This window comes from Amphimedon queenslandica, unplaced genomic scaffold (assembly GCF_000090795.2).
Source record: "Amphimedon queenslandica unplaced genomic scaffold, v1.1 AMPQUscaffold_13511, whole genome shotgun sequence".
In the NCBI taxonomy this organism is placed as follows: Eukaryota; Metazoa; Porifera; class Demospongiae; order Haplosclerida; family Niphatidae; genus Amphimedon; species Amphimedon queenslandica.
This window is the reverse complement of record NW_003546253.1, coordinates 72988-95027: the sequence shown is the minus strand read 5'-3', so window position 1 is coordinate 95027 and position 22040 is coordinate 72988. Positions and strand designations below refer to the sequence as shown.

At 35.7% G+C, this 22040-nt stretch overlaps 3 protein-coding genes across 3 annotated transcripts; 2 read left to right on the top strand and 1 right to left on the bottom strand.

Moving 5' to 3' along the window:
* The first annotated feature begins 14 nt into the window (after positions 1-14).
* LOC100636900 (uncharacterized) lies at positions 15-1285 on the top strand. Its single transcript, XM_003383380.3, has 3 exons — positions 15-208; positions 287-799; positions 1047-1285. Exons 2-3 carry the CDS (start codon positions 290-292, stop codon positions 1092-1094), a joined length of 558 nt encoding a protein of 185 aa, XP_003383428.2. The 5' UTR covers positions 15-208; positions 287-289; the 3' UTR covers positions 1095-1285.
* Positions 1249-11024, bottom strand: LOC100636774 (exostosin-2-like). Its single transcript, XM_020005003.1, has 16 exons — positions 10943-11024; positions 10370-10893; positions 9765-9977; positions 9265-9466; positions 9083-9157; positions 7994-8155; positions 7843-7950; positions 7744-7785; positions 7177-7247; positions 7023-7080; positions 6752-6794; positions 6630-6699; positions 6451-6547; positions 4892-5035; positions 4572-4700; positions 1249-1601 (listed from the first exon to the last, which is right to left on the bottom strand). Exons 2-16 carry the CDS (start codon positions 10888-10890, stop codon positions 1383-1385), a joined length of 2154 nt encoding a protein of 717 aa, XP_019860562.1. The 5' UTR covers positions 10891-10893; positions 10943-11024; the 3' UTR covers positions 1249-1382.
* A 91-nt stretch (positions 11025-11115) lies between these two features.
* LOC105316412 (uncharacterized) lies at positions 11116-22009 on the top strand. The gene is made up of 37 exons (XM_020004998.1): positions 11116-11265; positions 11325-11420; positions 11507-11574; positions 11661-11774; positions 11913-12050; positions 12127-12246; positions 12300-12386; positions 12527-12619; positions 12680-12769; positions 12821-12955; positions 13408-13467; positions 13513-13691; positions 13736-13844; positions 13897-13965; positions 14250-14429; positions 14540-14674; positions 15936-16062; positions 16106-16161; positions 16212-16360; positions 16413-16635; positions 16709-16833; positions 16945-17016; positions 17065-17125; positions 17175-17207; positions 17281-17402; positions 17609-17759; positions 17811-17835; positions 17889-18001; positions 18094-18150; positions 18203-18352; positions 18404-18511; positions 18935-19165; positions 19443-19518; positions 19776-19930; positions 20118-20279; positions 20332-20438; positions 21398-22009. Exons 1-37 carry the CDS (start codon positions 11154-11156, stop codon positions 21933-21935), a joined length of 4626 nt encoding a protein of 1541 aa, XP_019860557.1. The 5' UTR covers positions 11116-11153; the 3' UTR covers positions 21936-22009.
* The last annotated feature ends 31 nt before the right edge of the window (positions 22010-22040 follow it).

The following is a 22040-nucleotide window of genomic DNA, read 5'->3' as shown; positions in this document are numbered from 1 at the left end:
GCCCGGGCTTTGGTGGGAGGGCCAAGCTGAGTCAGCAATGGTATCATTATCAAAAACATAGGCTGTTGGGAGCAGTCTATATACTATCTCGTTACAAGACCGTCACTGCCCCGTTAGAAGTGTAACTGCCAAGTGAAACTGTCAAGATACTTTCACAGCCAAAAGCCAGATTCAGAAAAGGAAACCATCCAAAATCCTTCAACCAAGAGTGAGTTGTATAAGCACACTCATACTGTGTGTATGTGGAGGCATACAATACTATTTCTCTTGCATGCACTCTCTCTAGGCTATGTCTGATACAAGAGATGATGACTTCCAAGACTTCTGCTCACAAATATTCCAAGCCTACTTCAACCTAGCATCACAAATTGAGAATGACTCTGACACTTGTATAGCAGAAAGAGGAGGAGGAGGGAAGACTAAAGACGACAAAGAGAGCTCTGCTTCTAGTGCACACCAAGAGCTAGCACAAGGTCTATTGGATCACCAGCCACAGGAGCAGCTAACAGTAGCAGTACCACCATATCTACCTGAAGAACTACGCGATAACCCAGAACACATCACCCAAGACAAATTATTGGAGTTGTACGATATTAACTCGTCGGTAGATGAGGTCGAATCAGGCTCACTCTCAACAATTGATATCATAACCCTTCATCTTCGTAGCTACCGAAATGTGCTTGACGTGCAGCTGAGTGACGTGTCTGGGCTAAGGGAGAGATTGTACGGCTACTTTAATTCAATATTCACTAGACTAATGGAGAAATGCTTTAGAGACAGGATTAACAATGACGCTGTTGTAAGTAGAAAATAAATAAATAAATAAGTAATAATACAATAAGGGGGTGTATGTATGCATGTACATGTACATGTACATACATGTACACACGCAATGCAATGTGTACATAAGGTATATGAATGAATGTTGTTTATTGACATACTAGATAATAGATATGAGATCATGACATTGTTAAGTCTGTCTTTTACTGATAAGGATAAAGACTAACAATCAACGCTCGCTCTCACATCCTCTCTTGTCATTTTAGGCCAGACGATTACACCAGGAGTTAAGAGAGAGGCAAGGAAGAAGATAAAGAGAAATAAAGAAAGAGAGAGAGAAGTGTCTTTCTACAACTACCAAACACATTAACTAATATACTAAAATAATCTCTGTGCATCTATATACATGTAAATAATGATCCAAAAATGTAATTTAATGGGAACAAATGATAACAATGATAATGATTATACTGTTGTTCCTTTATTTGATAAATTAAAAGCAAAACATTATAAAATGATTGTGATTGGTGATACATGAATGAAAAAAGAGAGAAAGGGAGAGAGAAAAAGAGAGATAGAGAGAGGGGGAGTTAAGAAGAGGGTCAAAGTTCACCAACTTTAGGAAAAGCTTTCTCCCTCTTTGACTCCACCTTGTACAGCACTGGATCAAGACGATACTTGATGCTTTTCAGAGGAAACGTGTCACCAAACTGCTTCGCAAAAAGGTTAATGCACTCTGTCCTCTTTATGTAGTGAGCAGAATCCCCAACCAGGCCTTCCGTATTACAGTTTTTACATTTAAATCTTTTACGCGGAGTGACCTAAGGAAAGAAGAAGAAGAAGAAGAGAGAGAGAGGTTACATGCTATAATCAATATTTTCAATTATTAGCAAAGACAATACAAAATAGAAATGCTAAAAGCGATTGATATCAAATTATAATAAACAAATGCTTCCATTTGTCACATGAGAGGGAGCCAAAACATGAACCAAGATTTATGTAAGACAGTCTACCTCTACCTCTCTCCCCCTATCCTTATCTACTCTCTATCTTCAATTTACTCAATATACATGTGTACATGATGTATTCCTAATATTTATAAAATTTGTACTGTTTACAATATAATCTTTGTGTAGTTTCTCGCTGTCTCCTCTCCTCCAGTGTATGTTTACATTGGCCAGCCAACAAAAGATTAGGAACACTAGTAAACACACAAGGAGAGAGTGAGAGAGAAAGAGACCATTGTTATCATTATTCATAATCATATAAAGAGAAATGTGTCTTTTAGATTCAGCTCATGTTTACTATAGCACAACCACACATTCGATTTTGTTTACTATTGGAATAATAAATATAATTAATCTCTCTTCTATCTCTCTTTCTCTTTATTAATATGCATATTACATAGACACGTACATGTATGTATCAATATTGCACATGTACATGTATGAAGGTTGTATGGTATGACTTTGTATGCGGATTAACTTCCTTTGTTTTTATGAAAACAAAAGAGGAGAGGAGAGAGGGAGAGAGAGAGGGAGGGAGAGAGAGAGAGAATCAAAGGCTTAGACATCAAAGGCAAGCATTATTATGTATTGTGCATAAACCAGCTGCAACTAAAAAAACTAATAATAATAATAATAAATAACAATAATGCAATAAGAACATTGCATGACCTATCATTGAATTATAGAGGCACACTATGTCTTCAATGCTCACTTAGCAGTGGAGTGCTTGTGGCTTGCAAGCTAAAGTATAATACTTTATGTACATATACTGGATGTAGTGCTGTTTACTAGCCACATGCACATCTTAGTTGTTGCATGACTATAGTAATAGTAAAACTGCTTGATTTATGGTCTATAATGATGAATGATGATGACACACGTGTACTAATACATGGATTATGCTAATAGTGCTGTTTACTAGTAGTAGCCTGGCAGTGGTTGAATACAATATGTTAGTGCTTAATAAGCTAATATTTAATTTATGGAATATAATGTAATAATGATAATACATGCAAGTGTACAGTACATGTATACAGTATACTATAGTGTTGTTTACAAGTTGAGGTTGAATACAGAAGCAGATTTAATGCCTAGTAGTCATTAGAGCTACCTGTAATACTTGATTTATGGTATATAATCCTCAATGATGATGATGGAGTAATTTTTACAATAAACAATATCCAATAGCTTAAAGGAAGGAGCTAATGGCTACAAGGATTAAGTCACGCATTGTAATAATATTCATAATGATAGTAAGTATATTTATAGTCACATTTTCAAACTGAAATTGTTTACAGTTTATTTTAAAAATAGTAACATTTAAACTGCTCTAAAAATAGTAACAGCATGTGCAATACATTGTGTGTGTGGTAATGTACAAAAACAGCAAAGCCTGTAACAGGAATCTTAAGCAAGCATAACTAGAATATCCATCCTAAATTGCAACCGCTCATTTCTCTCTGTGTCTCTCTCTATGTCTCTTTGTCCCTGTCTCTCTCTCTCTCTGTCTGTCTGTCTCTCATAATTAGTGTATAATGTAATTATTCTTTGCTTTCTAAAATTTGTTAACATTTCCTGTCAGTAGTAAACATTCACACGCATTCTCACATGCACACAGAAAGACACATACACACACATATACATGTACATGTATACATGTACATACACTGTACATAGATTAATAATATTTATCTACATGTACATAATGCACATGCTATAATACAATAAATATGTTATTGTGTTCAGACCAGCCGAAACTTTACTTTTATGTAACCATAAAGTGCAAAGGGCAAAGATACAAGTACATGTTACTGAGATATCAATATCAAAGAGAGAAAGACAGAGAGAGAGAGGGGGAGAGGGAGAGAGAGGGGGGAGAGAGAGAGAGACGGAGAGAGAGAGGGGGGGAGAGAGGGAGAGAGAAAGGGAGAGGAGAGAAGAGATAAAACTTTAATGTACATGTACATGCACATGTATATTATATTATGCTATATGTCATGTGAGTAATATAATCTCCGCTGAATGGGAAACAGGTGCAGGCCATTAGGAGACAGGCCAGCAATGCACATTCCTATGCAAACCATACACACACACAACTTGCATACGTGTACAGATACACTCACATCTACATGTACAGCTAGACAGGAATAATAAAACAAAAAGGAAGTAGAGAGGAATATATGTACATGTACATGTACATAACAAAGAAAGAGAGAGAGAAAGGAAGGGACAGACTACATAGGAGGGAGGGAGGAAGAGAGAGGGAGAGAAGGCAATTAAGAGATAGGAGTAAATTTTAAAGGCTCATAAATGTATCCTATAATATCAGAATCAGATCTTAATCTTTAAAGCATGGCTCAGAATCCCCTCCATAGTGAAATGAGTGGATAATGATAACAGCATTCAAAACAAGTATCCTGTGGTCATTTTAATAAGGGTATCCCAACCAGATGAATACAATTATAGTCCTATCTGGAGACAGTCTTGTTTACACAGTCTATGTGGACAGCCTTGCTTCCCACCCTCTTCACCACAAGCCCATCGGTCCTGTAAAAGCACTACTGTGTACTGACTACGCATTAGCAAGCATGTTTAAAAATACACGTACTGACCGTGTATAACAAAGCAGTAAACAATCAGAAATTCAAATTGAATTCATTATGCCCCTGTAGCTATACTCTCTCTCCCTCCCTCTCCTTTCTCTCTCTCCCCTTTCCCTCCTTCTCTCTATACACTGCTATAAGCTATGGCATATACATGTACATGCACATGTACATTTGTTACCTTAAGAGGTGGTAGTCCAGTGATATTAGATATCATGAAATTAAACATGATATCTTCACAGTTAAAATGAACGTCGACCCAAGTTCTTATTGCCTTGGGCATCAGGTAGGTATAATGGTAATGGTAATACTACAGAGAGAGAGAGAGAGAGAGAGAGAGAGAGAGAGAGAAAGAGAGAGAGAGAAAGAGGGAGAGAGAGAGAAAGAGAAAGAGAGGAGGTGAGGGACACATACAGATGATACAATTAATATTGAGAGAAAATGATTAACTGTGTACATGTACATGTACATGAAGCCACAAAAGTGCACAGAGATTATTACTTTATGATAGAAAGCAGCTCCAGTCAATACTATAGACACATTATTAGTCCATTCGCTGTCATAGACCCAATTAGCAGATTTATGGTTATATCTGTGGACTCGACCAGGATAGCCAACAAGTCTATCAGGATACTCTAGCCACGTCTATAAATATAACACAACAATGATACAGATACAATAATCATACATTTGTAGTACAGTATAGCCTCTATATAATGGACACTTTAGTTTGCCTGTTATAAAGAGGTGTCCTTTATGTGGAGGTTATTTTATACAGTAAGGAATGTAATTGGTACACTAGGTGCTGTCCGTTAAATGATCTGCTATAGAGAGTGACAATTAAAGAGGCTATACTGCAAATGAAACGGAAGTAACTTGTTGTTTACTAGTATATAATAATCACATAATTAGATTATCAAAGGGGAGCTACATGTACTGTACATGTAAATAAAGATGTACATGTACACTGTCAGGAACGGCCACACAAAACATGTAAACATGTACAGAGTCAGCAAGTGCAAGAGAGAGACAGAGACTGTAGTTCACACGGAAAGATACACACATACAACACGAACACACAAACACACACGCATACACTAAGAGAGTTCAAAATAAAATAATAACAAAAATAAACTTTTTCACACGCACAGACACACACACACACACACTCCTTGAAAGGAATAAATTCCCAAACTGAAATAAATTTAATGCTAGTGACACTATGTTAATCATCTGTAATGATGTTTGGGACACAATTCTGACAAGAAAAGTACAGGACATATTTGGGATTAGTGACATAACAAACAAAGAGAGAGAGAGAGAGATGAAGAGAGAGAGAGAGAAAGTGCATATGATATACATATGTACTGTACATACTAACATTAGAATCATGACCATATTTAGTAAAAATCAATATCTTATTGATAATGATTGTGCAATACAGTATATCAGGTATTGTGCAATAGATAGAGAGAGGTAGGGGGGAGAGGAAAGAAGAGAGAGATACATAGAGGAGAGGATGTGCATGTACATTGTTCACATTAATAAGATGTGGATTGATGTAGTGGATGTGTTAAAGGATCAAGACAAAATAAAAAATATTTAAAATACAACACCTGTTATTTAAAGTATCAGTAACATATCTAGAATATTTACAAGACATAATGTTAACAGGTGGACATGAATGAGAGAGAGAGAAGGGAGGAAGAGAGAAAGAGAAAGGGGGGGGGGGAGAGAAAGTTGTGATACCAGCATGACTCTAGCTATCAGTGTGAGAATACATTATTAATTGAATAGCTGTGCTGCTGCTGCTGCTGTGTACCTAAGTATATGTATGTGCATGTACATGTACAATGTGTGTGTGAGTCAATGACAGGTGTGATGGTGTGTGTGAGAAATGGCCTGACTATTGTGCATGATACATCAGCTACTCTAGTAATTACAATTAACTGCTTACATAGCAAAATACGAGCGTATACACAATACATGCAGGCATTACAATACGATACAACATCTAATTAAATGTTATTAGCATTATTATATTATTATAATTATCCCACTTGAAAACCAAACTCTATTTCATCCGAAGACATCATGTTAATATCATCATCCAGTGAGAGAATGCCAGCAGTAGTAATATCAGAATATGGATAGAATCTATGGGAGAAAGAGATATTATTATTAGATACTGGATATTATTATTAGGTATTATATATCATCACTACTTATCATACTTTACCTGTTACTTAGTTTATTATTCTTTGTTCTTATTATTTTGATTGGTTTATTAACAAACGGCCAGTCAGATACTAACAAAAATATATCATATTAATCAATTCATTAATTGATTGATTAGCTCACATGGCGGGGGCGATTTATAAGCATGGTTCCAAACGATAACGAACTAAAAACGAGAAAATACATCATTACTGCATGACCAACACATGCACAATACATTACATTATTATCAATGCATTAAAATCTATCACATGTATTGCATGTACACGTCACATGTACAATACATGTACATGTACATGTACATTATCAATGTGTTAAAATCTATCACATGTATTGCATGTACATGTCACATGTATTACATGTACACGTCACGTGTATTACATGCATATCCAACCTTTGCTAGGCTAGGTGCTTGTGCAACACTTTGAACTGTTTGAAACAGTTTATCAATCCTAAAAAAATAAAATAATTATATAATAGGAATACAGTATACATAAATGTACATGTACATGTACATGTACATGTACATGCACATTTCATGTATTTACCTATCATAGGCCAGTATGACTGCTGTAAATCCTTCCTCTTTTTTAGTGGAGGGTAGCTTGATATGAGAATGCTACATGTACATACAATATCAATAATAATACACAGAAATATGTACCAGAACAATAATATAAAAACATGAACTGACTCCTTTGAAGTGTTGCGCAATATTTATTTTAAAATATAAATAATAATAATAATAGTGGAGTTAGTATATGCTGAATAACGAATGCTATGGACTACAGAGTGTATATACACATGTACATATAATTACATTTATGACATGATCAGCAATGATGCAATCTAACATCACTGATGCTGACATGGCAGTATGAGACAGAATGATAATTATAACACGTACACAGAGAGAGAATGCAATAATAACAATAATCATGTTTGTCACTTTCTCTTTAACACAATTCATGAGATCATCTACATGCACAATCATGCAGTTTTAGCTCCTCTCCCTCTCACTTAGTTTCTCATTAAATATATTCAAATATTTATTTTTCTATCTTAATTAATAGTTGCTATGGGAGACATGTCGTGAATAATATTAAGTTGATTACCTTTACATTCCAAATTTGATTGTCGTCATGTCCATTCCAATCCTAATTAATGTCCAGCAATCAAAGAATAATAATAATAATAAATTAAAACCAATTAACCTCATATGATTGGGCATTAATTGGAAACACACGATCGTTAAGTATGTCAAGTGTCGTCATGGTGATGGCGGGGATCGAGCGAAAATAACGAGAGTATACATGTAACACCTGCAAATACATGTAAACAGCATGTAAACACGCGTAAACAAACTTGTTTTTGTTTTAAAATTAGTCCATTACGAGACGAACCAAGGATGGGCATTAATTGGAACAGCTGTTCGAGCCACACAAATACAGCAAATCTCTGCCAGTCGATGACTTCGGAAAACGGGAGGACGAGCTCGTAATTACGAATAATAACAGGGACACACCCCTAATGGAGAAATAAAAATGAAAATAAAAATTATAATTATCATTTAAGCATGTAAGTGCATTGTAAATAATTATGACTGGTGCTGTGAGTAAGATGGAGACTATGTTCTTATGACACTATGAAATTAGTAGTCGGCTAGTCATGTTTGTGAATTTGATATTTCACATCAACTACATCTGTCACACTTAATCTCCAACCCCATCCTTATCTCTTTGTTCAACGAGACAAGTAGCTACATTAATTTGTGTAACACTAGTCAAATAAACCTGGTATTTCTTCAAAAATGACTAGGAGAGAATTCTCTGATTTTATAATTTTTCCTGATACATATACATGTTCTTATGTTGTGTAGCAAGTTTGAGCTGATTCTAATCAAAATTGGATTTTTTATGAATTTTTAAAGTTGCTCCAAAATTGGGCCAAAGTCCCTGTACTACAGTACAGGGTCAATAGCCAAATTTTGCCAAAAATGACTAGGAGAGAATTCTCCATTTTAATAATTTTTCCTGATACATATACATGTTCTTATGTTGCGTAGCAAGTTTGAGCTGATTCCGATCAAAATTGAATTTTTTATGAATTTTCAAATTTGCTCCAAAATTGGACCAAAGTCCCTGTACTACAGTACAGGGTCAATAGCCAAATTTTGCCAAAAATGACTAGGAGAGAATTCTCCATTTTAATAATCTTCTCTGATACATATACATGTTCTTATGTTGTGTAGCAAGTTTGAGCTGATTCCGATCAAAATTGGATTTTTTATGAATTTTTAAAATCACTCCAAAATTTGGCCTTTTAAAAGAATAATAATGCTTGTACTGATTGAATTCTCTCTCATACTCACACAAATCATTGCAAGTTGTCTTTACTCAGAATAAAATAAATACACAACAAATAAAATAAACTTATTCACTCATTAGCTCTTACCATCATTAGTACATCCATCAGGTCAGGAGTACCACGTCCAGTGCCATCACTAACAATCATGCAATATTTAGAATCCTACATGTATATATAATCACATGAGAGTCACATGACACATGTAGTAATAAGTTATGTACATGTACAAATGTACATGTATGTACAGGTACATGTACATGTACATGTACCTGTAAAATATCGGGATAGGGTAATTTCTTGTTAGCATGAAAGTCACATCTTTCATTGATGCAGTGTGAACAGAGATCACATGATCCGAGCATGACCACGCCTCCTTTAATTAGCTCCTGGTGCAATGATATCCTTATATGGTTAACAGTGTGAGGGTCGGCCCCGGACTGTACCAAAATAACTAACAACAACTGACGGGATCTGTATAATAAATAAAAAATTTGTGACTCGTAGAAAATTTAAATGAATTCTGATAAAATGTCTATTCTGATACAGAAAAGGGCTGGAAATTTCTACAACCAATAACTCTTACAAATAACCAGTAAAATTCTTTTTTGTAGATTTAGAAATTCAAATCCACTTCTGCCTACCATGGCTTAAGTTTTTAAGAATTAAACTTTGTCCTTTTATCAAAATTTGCAAAATTAGTGAAAATGTTGGGCTACAAAAATTTCTAGCTACACGGTACACTACACATTGTAATTATAGTTGGACTCACTTGATATTGTGATACTGATGATAATCGTATTTAATGGTGAGAGGATTAAAAACAGGAATAGATATATCATAGCCAGGCCTGTAATTAGAGACAGTAAAAGCTCCACCCATCAGTAACACCTTGCCATAGTTATAGACAGGGACAGTAGTGTTTGGGTGAGACTTCTGCCATGGCAACATTGAGAATATGAGGTGATTTGAACCATTATTCCAACTATGAAAGAGAGAGAGAGAGAGGGAGAGAGAAAGAGAGAGAGAGAGAGAGAGAGAGAGGGAGGGAGGGAGAGAGAGAGAAAGAAGATATAATAATAATAATCACTGATGGGGAATTTAAGATTTGGTCTGCTTGGTCTGAGGTAGAGTGATCTTTCAAAATTTATTTGTATATCTAATTACATGTACACGTTGGCAAATTTTACAAGAATCCCTTTTATCCCAATATGGGTTGTATGTTCCGAGAGTCATTTTACAGTGATATTCAGTCTTAATAAAGATATCGTGGACAAGAACAGGTAGAGAGAGAGACAATAAGTAGTATTGTATTATTGCTATGCTATGTACAGTCTGTTTTTTCTTTGATACCTAATGAAGTAATGTGCTACTTACAGCTTTAAATTATTCAATAGATATGAAGTGAGTCTGTTATTAATTAGACGTCCATTAAGAGTATCAAAAGGTGGAACAAACACACACGCCTCTTCTGGGAGTGGCTCGTAATAGCGACTGCTTCTTATTGTCTCCAAAATCTGAATGTACTCATCGCTGTGATCCAATAAAGAAGGGTATGTCTGGAGGTGTGGCATGCTAGCAAGAGTCTCGGAAAAAGGATAGACGTATACTCTAATCATCTCTTCATTTTCTTTCCCGTAACGACAGGAATTTATCTCAAAACAAGTGAAGAAAAGACATTCGCTTTTCCATTTTAAAAACGACAAGTCTTTGATGGAATCTAGTTCATAAATCGAGTCTGATCTGGAAATCGGTAGATCATCATTGTCAGGTCTACTGATGAAACCACTTCCCATCCAATGCCAGATAAAGATTAGAAATAAAAATGACGATAAAAAAATAATAATTAATTTTGTACTTCGAGTACAGCTGATGTTTCTTTTCAATAAATAGTCCATTGTCTATTATGATTTATGAATATAATAAAATGGTTGCCACTCGCTAGTTTACCTTCTAAAAGAGATATTGCTCACAAAAGTTCCAGCAAAAGTTACATATTGACGACCATTTTGTAGCTCCTCCTAAAAGGCGGAGACAATTATTAACTAGTTAATTAACAATTTCAACGGTGATTTACTGCATTCCGTATACTTTAAACACATGCTTACATGCTGCCAGTCACGTGATTAGCACGTGAGTTATTAACCCTCTTAAGCACAAAATGGCGGCCCAGCCTATGGAAAGAAACAAACCTCTCTATGAAGTTTATCGCCTTTTTAAAGTTGAAGAGAGCTCATCAGCCGCCGGGGGAGAAACAGCTCTACGTAGTTTTGGTATATTGTGAATTAATTGCATTTTAAAGATATAATTTTAAATTATTTTATATTTGTAGATGCAGACTCTGGAAGTACAACATCAGTAGCCATTGAACACTGTTGCTATCAAGAGACTCAGAATTATAGCATATTAGTGCTGGTCTGCAATAATGGTAAGATAGGGTGCTTTGTGTAAATGCAGATACAGGGAGGGAGCTGGATACATGTACATGTAAATACATATTTATTTTATTTGCAGGTTACATTGTCATTCGTCTTCAGCCCTTCCTATGCCAACCAATAGTCAAGCAATTAAAATGGTTTGAGGTACACACGTGTGTATAGGACTATTTCTTGTTTTTATCATGCCCCCCCCACCCCACCTCTGTCTCTCTCCTTTCATTATATTTTAGGATCGTAGTCAACATATTTTAGGCATTACGCTTGATCCATTGGGGGAGTGGCTTGCTTGTGCTTGTCTTGATGGACGTGTTTATCTAATTCCGGCCCTCACTTTGCTGATGCCTGTAAGTAACGCTTTCTAATTAAGCGTAACATTTTGAAATTACTTTATTCTAATTAAAGAGCATCATTTAAAAATTCTACTTTAAGAAAATTTTTTCATTTGAGCAGCCAGCATTTTATAATTTTCTTTATTATTATAGAATTGTTCTCCAAGTCATAAGTTTGGTCCACTGGATGATTTAACTGTTGCTCATCCAATAAATAAAGTAGCCCCGCCCACCGCCATAGTATGGTGGGATAGCATGGACGGATCTCAAGTCTGCATCACTGGATCTGAGGTATGGGAACGGAAATACGAGAACAGAAATATAGCAATTAATAATCATTAATGTTATTATTTTTCTCTCTTTTTAGCTTGGTGAGATTACATTCTTTAATCTACATGATTTAAAGCAGGTATTCTCTATTGGACTAAGGGGCTGTATTGATCAGCTACTGATAGCACAACAAACAGACAACATGACAAACCTTTTGGTTAGTAGTACAAGGAGAATGAGTAGTGTAGATTTATTGATATTTTTTGGCAGATAAACTTAAGAGGAGGTGAGTGGTGGTGGCTACTGCTGGAGGAAAGGTATCACGAGGCTGTTGGTGCTTCTTATTCTGACGTGCAAGTACACAAATTGCTTGTTTGTTTGTTTGTTTGTTTGTTTGTTTGTTTGTTTATGTACATGTAGTTCCATGTATTGTATGTCATGATATTAGCAGGATTTTCAGAATACATGTACAGTACAGTGTATATCTTTCCTTATAGGCAAGTGGTTTTGAGGTGGTGTATGATGATGCTGTACTGCGGAGTATTCTACTCAGACCAGATACAACAGGATTTGAACCAAAACTATTTCACGTGAGTCTTAATTAGTGGGTGTGGTTTATAATGTATTAATTGATGGGTGTGGTTTTAAAGGAATTTTCAGAGTTTAACAAGATAGCACTCCAAGAGTGGAACAGTGTTCGTATGTTAGGCTCCGTTAATCTCAGTGACTCTAGATTTGAGGTTCGATTATAATATAATTATTTTTCCCCTAAATTTACTCCTTTCTCTTAGCTCTATTCTTATAGTTTTGATTGCAACACTAGACCTATTCGCTCCATCAAGCTATTCGAAGGTGTCACTCAAGTCCTTTCAACTGAGAGGATCCTGTTCACCATCAGTCACAATGACTCCACTGACGACCACATGGTAAGGATCAGGACCAATCAACTATAATTATTGTAAACGTAGAAATTTTCAATGAACTGTAATTTTGACCATACATGTACATCTCCAAAAAATTTAATTTTTGACTGGATTAAATTTTGACCAATAACTGTTATACCGGTAAACTTCTCTACCATGAAGAGACCATTAAAAAAAGACAAAACTGACTACATGTACTACCGTATAGCTCCAAATTTTTGTCGGTCAAAATTTTCCGTCAAATTCGTCAGGTATTTTTGCTTGACAAAATTTTTAACTGACAAAATTTTTGTTCCACGTGGATAGTATGTGGATTAATAACAAAAATTACGAAAATTTTATTGACGAAAATTAATTTTAACAAGAAATTAAGATTTTGACGAAATTTTTGACTGACGAAAATTTGGAGCCATACGGTAGTTGAAATTTATACACTTTTATTTCTTCCTCTCTAGTTGACTTTGTCAGTTTTATCAAGAGAGCTGGCACAAAGAGGAGTATTGGAGACTTCATCAGTAAGAGAAATATTGTTATTATTAATAAACTCTCCTCCCCTTAAGCCTTCAGGAGCAGTTCTACAGCAGTTCCTCTTACCTTCTCATTACGCCATCATGGGGTTTTTCACAACTCGGCTCGAGTCTTCGTCCCTCGCGGCCGAGTCTCGAGAACTAACCACACCCACAAATTTAGGCGGATGCATTATCGTCACAGCGACTGCTGTGTATCAATGTCGTCAACTGTAAGTTGCACCTCTTAACTTTTAATTATTAATTTTTGTTATAGTTGTTCTCCGGAATCTGTGTTCCTTGACCACGCCCTCTCGAGCGACGCTCATCATCTAACGGATGAACTGGCAATCACTTATAGATTGGATATATGTGGACTATATAAGGTAAGGGGGCGTGTACTTGTGGTTGCTAGGCAGCAGTGACCCCTCCCACTAGGCTGCTGCCGATTTCAAGTTGTCAAAGGGAGAATATCAATCAGCTCTTAAGCTGTACCAGCAGGCTAAAGTGAGTCCTATTTTATATACTTACTACTTTTTGAAATGCTACACCGTACATGTACATGTACATGTATATATAAATCAAAGGGATCGACACATAATATTAAACATTTTAATTACTAATTGCCAAAATTGAAGCTATCATAAAGTATCATTTTGTACTAGTGTTATTTTGTTACTAATTTGCCAAATTAACTGATGACAAATTGTCAAATTTTATTGCTTCAAAATTACCTGCTGTTGCTGCTACGCAACACAATATTATTTCATTATTTTATTTATTTTATTTAGACGCCAGCTTCAACCGTGATACAGTGCTTTATTGAAAGAGAAAGGATATCAGAGCTATTGGAATATATAGAAAACATAATCTATAACGAATCCTCCGATACTAATGTGATGGCATCAACTAAACCAAATCAACTCCAAAACATATTGCTACAGTGTTACATACACCAGGTCCTTTTACAGGTAGCCTTATTATCTATTTATTTATTTATTCATTCATTAATTTGTTTGTTTATTTATTTTTTATTTACTTAATTATTTTTTTATTTATGCTTTTGTTGTTTCTCTCTTAGTCTTTAGAAGGTGCTGTGTCTAGTAAGAATAACTTGACTCAGTTTATACACGACAAGTTCCTTTACGAGCACAAGACAGCAATGGAGCTACTGATACAAGGAGGACTCCTGGAGCCTTTGCTGGAGCTGGCTAAAGTATGTAATTGATCACGTGATAATCACATGTTTACCGTATACGCGGTAATTTTCGTGGTGTGTTAATTTTTGTTATTTTAATGCTCACCTTAAAACCCACGAAATTTAACCCACCTCTAATGTCATTCTATTGTATGTAGACTATGGCCAGAACATGAAAATTAGCTCACACGAATATTAACTTTTGAGCACATTTCATTTAAAAGACGAAATTTTATACACTCAAAAATTTGAACTTATACAGCATATTGACATTCATAACTCAATAATATTAAATGCAAGCTATAGCATAAGAGGATTAGAAAAAAATATATGTATTTTTAACTTAAGAAGTACATGTAACTTTATGTACATGATTTTCTCAAAAGTGTCATGGGTCTTTAGCCAGGATTTCTCACAAAGCATGCTAAGCATGCTAAACATGCTAAACAGCATGCTTCATAAACTGAAAAAAACACTACAATATGTATTTCTAGTATTTCATGGTTTTTGTGCAACTTTAAAAATTCATAAAAAATCCAATCTTGATTGGAATCAGCTCAAACTTTCTACACAATATAAGAACATGTATATGTATCGGAAAAAGTTATTAAAATGAAGAATTTTCTCCTGACCATTTTTAGTGAAATTTGGCCATTGACCCTGTACTATAGTACAGGGACTTTGGCCAGTTTTTGGAGCAATTTTAAAAATTCATAAAAAAATCCAATTTTGATCGGAATCAGCTCAAACTTTCTACACAACATAAGAACATGTATATTGGTCAGAAAAAGTTATAAAAACGAAGAATTTTCTCCTGACCATTTTTAGTGAAATTTGGCCATTGACCCTGTACTATAGTACAGGGACTTTGGCCAGTTTTTGGAGCAATTTTAAAAATTCATAAAAAATCCAATTTTGATCAGAATCAGCTCAAACTTTCTACGCAACATAAGAACATGTATGTGTATCAGAAAAACTTATAAAAATTGAGAAATCTCTCCTAACCATTTTTGATGAAATTTGGCAATGACATGTACTATAGTAGTACAGAGTCTTTTAGCACTAGACCATAATCAAATGGGAAATCCGCCATGCTTTTTCCATACATTATCATCATCATCATCATCATCATCATTATCATTATCATTATCATCATCATCATCATTATTATTATTATTATTATAAGAAAGACACAAAACAGACAAAAGGGGGGACAAAAAGGGAGGGCCCTGTATTATTATTATTATTATTATTATTATTATTATTATTATTATATTAGACGCATCATAAAGTTCCCGAGACACTAAACCTCTTACTGTCAAACGGTCAAAGCTCATTCACTCCTTCCATTGAGAGCCTTGTTGCTAATAAACAATTTGCAGAACATCTCGTTACTGTTGGAAACGGTAAAATCACATGATCCTCACTATGACATCACTTCCTGTTTAGGCATGATCTTTCACCAATTAACACCTTTTAACGTCGCCAAGTGCGTTATAGCTCAGGTAAGCATAGTAACAAGCCATGCCTTATATATTATGTTCCTCTCCCCCAGCCGTCTATTTTAGAGTCATGTCTGCTACATTTATTAGCGGTTATTGGTGAATTAAATATCAGCATGTTGATACAGTTAGCTGGCGTATTGGATCCGTCACATTCAACCGTACAGCCATTGCTACAATACGCTCACTCTAATTTAAAGAGGTACAGAAAGACCTTTCTCCATTCTACCTCTGCCTCTCTCTTATCCTCTCAGGAGCAGCTCAACGGGGAGTATCACGTCGTTATTCAGTACAGAAAGTAGTGGTTCCTCTCCAAGCACTAGCCCGAGTCTCTCATGTTATATTGAAGCTTTCCTCTACATATTGATAGTCTTGCAATACAAAAGAGAGCGAAAGCCTCCGGCTAATTCAGGACTATTGTTCCTGTCTCCTTTGTTTGATAGAATCGGGCACACTCAGATTGAGCAACTGTTAAGAGTGAGTGCAAGTATATAGTGTCATTTTATTTAACATTAATAATCTCTATTTTTCTCCAAAACTCTCCTTTCAGCCATTGGTGTCATTCATAGATGGTACCCAGTTGATACGTGCTAATGTCTTGAGCTGTGGTGTGACTCATGCAGCACTAATTATTAATGCACAGCTGTACACTTGGGGAAATACCAAGCAAGGAAAGTAAGTAGTACTGTAATAATTTTATTAACTATAATATTAATTAATTAACTATTGTTGTTAATTAATTATAATTAATTAACTATTTTTGTTAATTAATTATAATTAATTTAGATTGGGTCATGGTGACATTGAGCAGAATCAGATAGCAGCTCCGCTAAGAGTGGAAACGTTCTCAATGCTGAGGTAAGTGATGTGACTGTCATATGATCTATTGATGCCCCGCCCACCTAGTGCTCATGTGTTGTCAGTATCATGTGGGGCTGATCATACTGTAGCTCTCTGTCAGGAAGGGGTATGTCCCTTTAATTAGTTATTGATTAATTATTATTAATTATTATTAGGTTTATTCTTGGGGTGCTTCAACGCATGGGCAGGTACTTAAGAATAATAATACTTTATCATTATTTTAAGTATTATTTAGAATAATGCTTTCTTTCTCTCCTACAGTTGGGTCACGGTGATACACTGAGAAGATCTAGGCCGGTCCAAATTGCTGCTTTATCAAATATTTCATTATTAAATATCGAATGTGGACACTATCACTGCATTGCATTGGACGATAACCACAGGTAGCAACAACAACAACAACAACAACAACAACAATAATAATAATAATAATAACAACACTTCAATGAATACATATAATGTCTTTAAAGTTTATAAGTTTGTGCTATTTGTACTACTACTAAATTGATATTACATTATTCCATTCCTATACTAGCATTACATTATTCCATTCCTATACTAGCATTACATTATTCCATTCCTATACTAGGGTATGGGTATGGGGCTGGGGTGTGCATGGACAGCTAGGACTCGGTACTTGTGATGATGTCCTCCTCCCGACTCATGCCAGCTCTATGGATGAACTGATGGTCTCTTTTATATCAGCTGGCTTTAACCACACGGCACTCATCAGTCAAAATGTAAGAGCATCCATTAGTGTCTGCCGGTAATATTATAATCCTTTTAATTAGGGCAAACTGTATACTTTTGGAAATGGTAAGAGAGGGAGACAGAGAGAGAGACGGAGGTATTTTATTATTATCTGATAGGTATGTACGGGCAGCTGGGTCATGGTAACCAAGAGAAACAGACCACTCCCACATTAGTATACGCACTCAATGATAAACTAGTGTATCTAGTTGGCTGTGGTACAGCACACACTGTAAGTACATGCCCACATCTTTAATCTATTTACATTGTGTATATTTATTTATTTATTTATTTATTTATTTATTTATTTATTGTCATTTGTAGGTTGCTGTTTGCACTGATCAAACTGTATATCAGTGGGGAAAGAACCTTCACAAACCAGTATATTATTATTATTATTTTTTAATTCATTTATTTATTAATTTATTTATAGCACCCAGCTCAGAGTCCTCAAAGTTTCAAGCAATACACTCGCTCTAGAAGAGAAGGTGGTTCAACCTCACCAGCTGTTGCTAATGCACTCTCTCCTAATGTTGTACCCGGACTGGATAAACTAGTCGATAATACTGACCCTGTCGTAGAGGTACTGTACACTGTACATGTACTTATTATTATTGTGTTTATTTATTTTTAGGTGAAATGTGGTAACTGTCACTGTCTATTGTTGCTATTATCAGGGACAGTATTGTCATGGGGCAGCAATGCACATGGACAAATTGGACACACTCACATACCAGAGCTGGTGAGATACTATCAATAAATGAAACACAGTGTAGACTTAAAGCTGACTCTGAATGCCTTCGTCTTTGGCCAAATTTCACCAAAAATGGCTAGGAGAGAATTCTCCATTTTAATAATATTTTCTGATACATATACATGTTTTTATATTAAGTAGAAAGTTTGAGCTGATTCTGATCAAGATTGGATTTTTTACGAATTTTTCAAGATGCTCCAAAATTAGGCCAAAGTCCTTGTACTACAGTACAGGGTTGATGGCTAAATTTCGCCACGACTAAAAAGGAGAAAATTCTTCTTACAGTACAGGGTTGATGGCTAAATTTCGCCACGACTAAAAAGGAGAAAATTCTTCATTTTTATATTTTACCCTGATGCATTTACATGTACTTCTCCCTTTCCTTCTCTCCTTTCTCTCCTCCCCCTGTAGTCTTACCCCAAGCAGATCAATAAGTTAGAGACTCATAAGTTGCTATTGCTATCAGCTGGTGATGAGTTCTCCATTGGCATTGACGACAGTGGTATAACCTGGGTGTGGGGTAGGGACGATCACGGTCAATTGGGTCTGGAGGTCAGTGGTGTCAGGGAGGGAAAGAAGGTTTGTATCTTTGCCCCCAACCCCAACCCTCAAGTACCCACTGTCTCTTTAACTAAAGCTAGTGTAAGTTCACTTTTATTATTTTTGTTGTACTTTTAACTACGGGTACTATTAATTATTAATTTTGTTATTGCATTGCAGTGATTAAAATTATTATTTTGTACCCACAAATCTACTGAGAGTTAAAATTGCAATATTTTGAGCCGTAATTAGAAGTCACTCTAAGGTATCTGCTTTATTGAGGATGTAAATATTTTATTTTTATTTATTTTTTGGAAGTTACACACTCAATTGAATTTTAACTTTAAAATAATTATAATCACACCTGCTCTTTGATTAGAACGCTGAACGCCAGCAGGAGGATGAGTTATTGCAGCTGGATCTTGGATGGGCTTTACCTGATTTTGCCAATTACGGTATGTGCATGTCCAGTATGTACATGTACATGTATGTACATGTACATGTACATGCACATGTATGTAGATGTAGATGTACATGTACATACATGTGCACATGGGGATGTACATACATGTACATGTACATCCACTTGTATGTACATGTATGTAGATGTACATGTACATGTGCACATGGGGATGTACATACATGTACATCCACTTATATGTACATGTATGTACATGTACATGTGCACATGTATGTAACATGTACCTCTTAGGCTCTCTTGGTTCTTATGGGCGTGATTCCTTAACGGCAGCCATTCATTACTTACATGGCTACTACAGGACCTGTCAGGTCATTCATTACTGTAAGCAGTATGAGGATCATGAGTCAATGGTCAACCTCTACAATGAAGAAAAGCAATGGAGACAAGTAATGATTATTATTATATTTATATGTGCATGTACCCGGTACACATGTAGTTTGTAACTTTATATTAGTTTAATTTGATCACTTTTTCTCCTAATTGTCTTCTCTGTCTCTCCCCCTCTGTCTGTCTGTCTGTCTGTCTGTCTGTCTCTCTATCTGTCTGTCTCTCCCCCTCCCCCTCTATTTCTAGTCCTTATATTGGAGGTTACACAGTTTATCAAGCAGTGAAGAGGTGTCATTGACTAAGTCTCTCACTGCTGTTGAGTCTTGTTTAGATAACCTAACTGCTAACTCAGCAGATATACTGCACACTAGGGATTACCTGATAACCACTTCCGACCTCCTTCATCAAGTGAGTGGGCGTGAAGTCACATGATATTCACATGACGTGTGTGTGTGTGTAGGTTGTATTATATTGGAAAGAAAATAAATTGAATTTTATTCATTTGGAGACTCTGCTAGGAAACTATCTACCGTCACTCGCTTATCCTCTCTCTCTTTTGTTTAGAAGGTAATCATTTTATTAATAATGATATGGTAATGTGTATATTATTAACACATATGTACACACACCCAATGGCACAGGTGCATATCAAAGCAGAAACTCACCTTTGTGTGCTAAGGTGAGTTTCTGCTTTGAAGAGGTTTACTTACACCTTACACCTCACATTACACCAAATGACACTATGTACTGTCATCATGTGTACTCAGTATAAGCTCATTACACCATATGACATAGACACCTCATACACTGTGTGACATAGGCACACATGTGTAGTACTTATAACCTCACATTAATGGACTGTGTATACATTACACTGTGTGACATAGGCACATGTGTAGTACTTATAAACCTCGCACTACTGGACTGTGTATACATTACAGTCTGTGACATATGCAAGTGTGGTGAACTATTACCTTTGGTATGGTATAAAGTGTATGAGGTGAAGTGTATCCACTCCCCATTAATCTTAGAGTGTTTAAGTGGTTTAATGGTCATCCTTTGACATATGATGACTTTTATGACTGATGATGAGCAATTGTGAGTAATGTTCTGGATAAGAATGAGTAATGATGAGTAGTGTGTGTCTGTTATTACATGTACATGTGTAATTGTATGGCATCGTTGGTATGTGGTAACTAATAGTGAGTACATGTTCATGGTTAATGTGGTTTACAGGATGAGTGGGGTAAAGTACTGATGTTTTATTATGTCATTCATGATATGCCTTGTACCACCTTCCTGATTCATCCTCTCCCTCTCTCTTCCTTCCTGTTCCTTTCTTTTAAATGAATCTTTATTATTTTAATTTTAACAAGTGCTAGTCTGTATACTCTTGGCATAATTAGTGCCTTATAGCAAGAGTGGATAATGCTATTACATACTATTAGTTGTACTAAATTAAATGATGTCTCTGTTTTCTCTCTCTTCCTGTATCTCTCTCTTCCTCCTTCTTTTAAACTCTATAGAGATGAACACTCACAAAGCTTTACATTCAAGTTTACACTGGACGTCACCTTGCAGCTGATAAAAGCAATAGCAACAGACGGATCTCCTCTCACTGATGATATCCTTGCCATGCCTCCTAACTCAGCCTCTGCCACTAAACCTTTAAATCCAAGCCTTAACGACACTCGGCTCTGGAATGCAGTTTTAAGAAACCTTTTCAAGGATGTACCTCATCGTGATAGCTTTACAATACCAGAGGGCCAGCAGCAGCAGGCCCTGACTGGTGGGGGTACGGCTACTCTCGATCGCGGAATTGTTGCTTTCTCTTGTGGGCACTCTTTTTCTGAGGTTGAGTTTCAGCGGAAGGTACTCTCAGAGTTTCGCGAAAGACTCGAGGACTTGCCGCACCCTCTTTTTCAAGCGACGCCTTTTTTATTGCAATACTACAAGCAGTCGAATGTATTTTCCTCGTCTTGTCCTTATTGCATTTTTCAACATATTCGTAGGACCCAGCTTCAAAATTATTCTGGGGTTCCTATAAAGCCTTGGAACGTTTAGATTTTATAATTTTATTATTACTCTCTTTTTTGAAGATTTTTTATATATTATAGCTTGAACAAAAATGATAATAATAATAATTATTATTATTATTAAATATTTTGA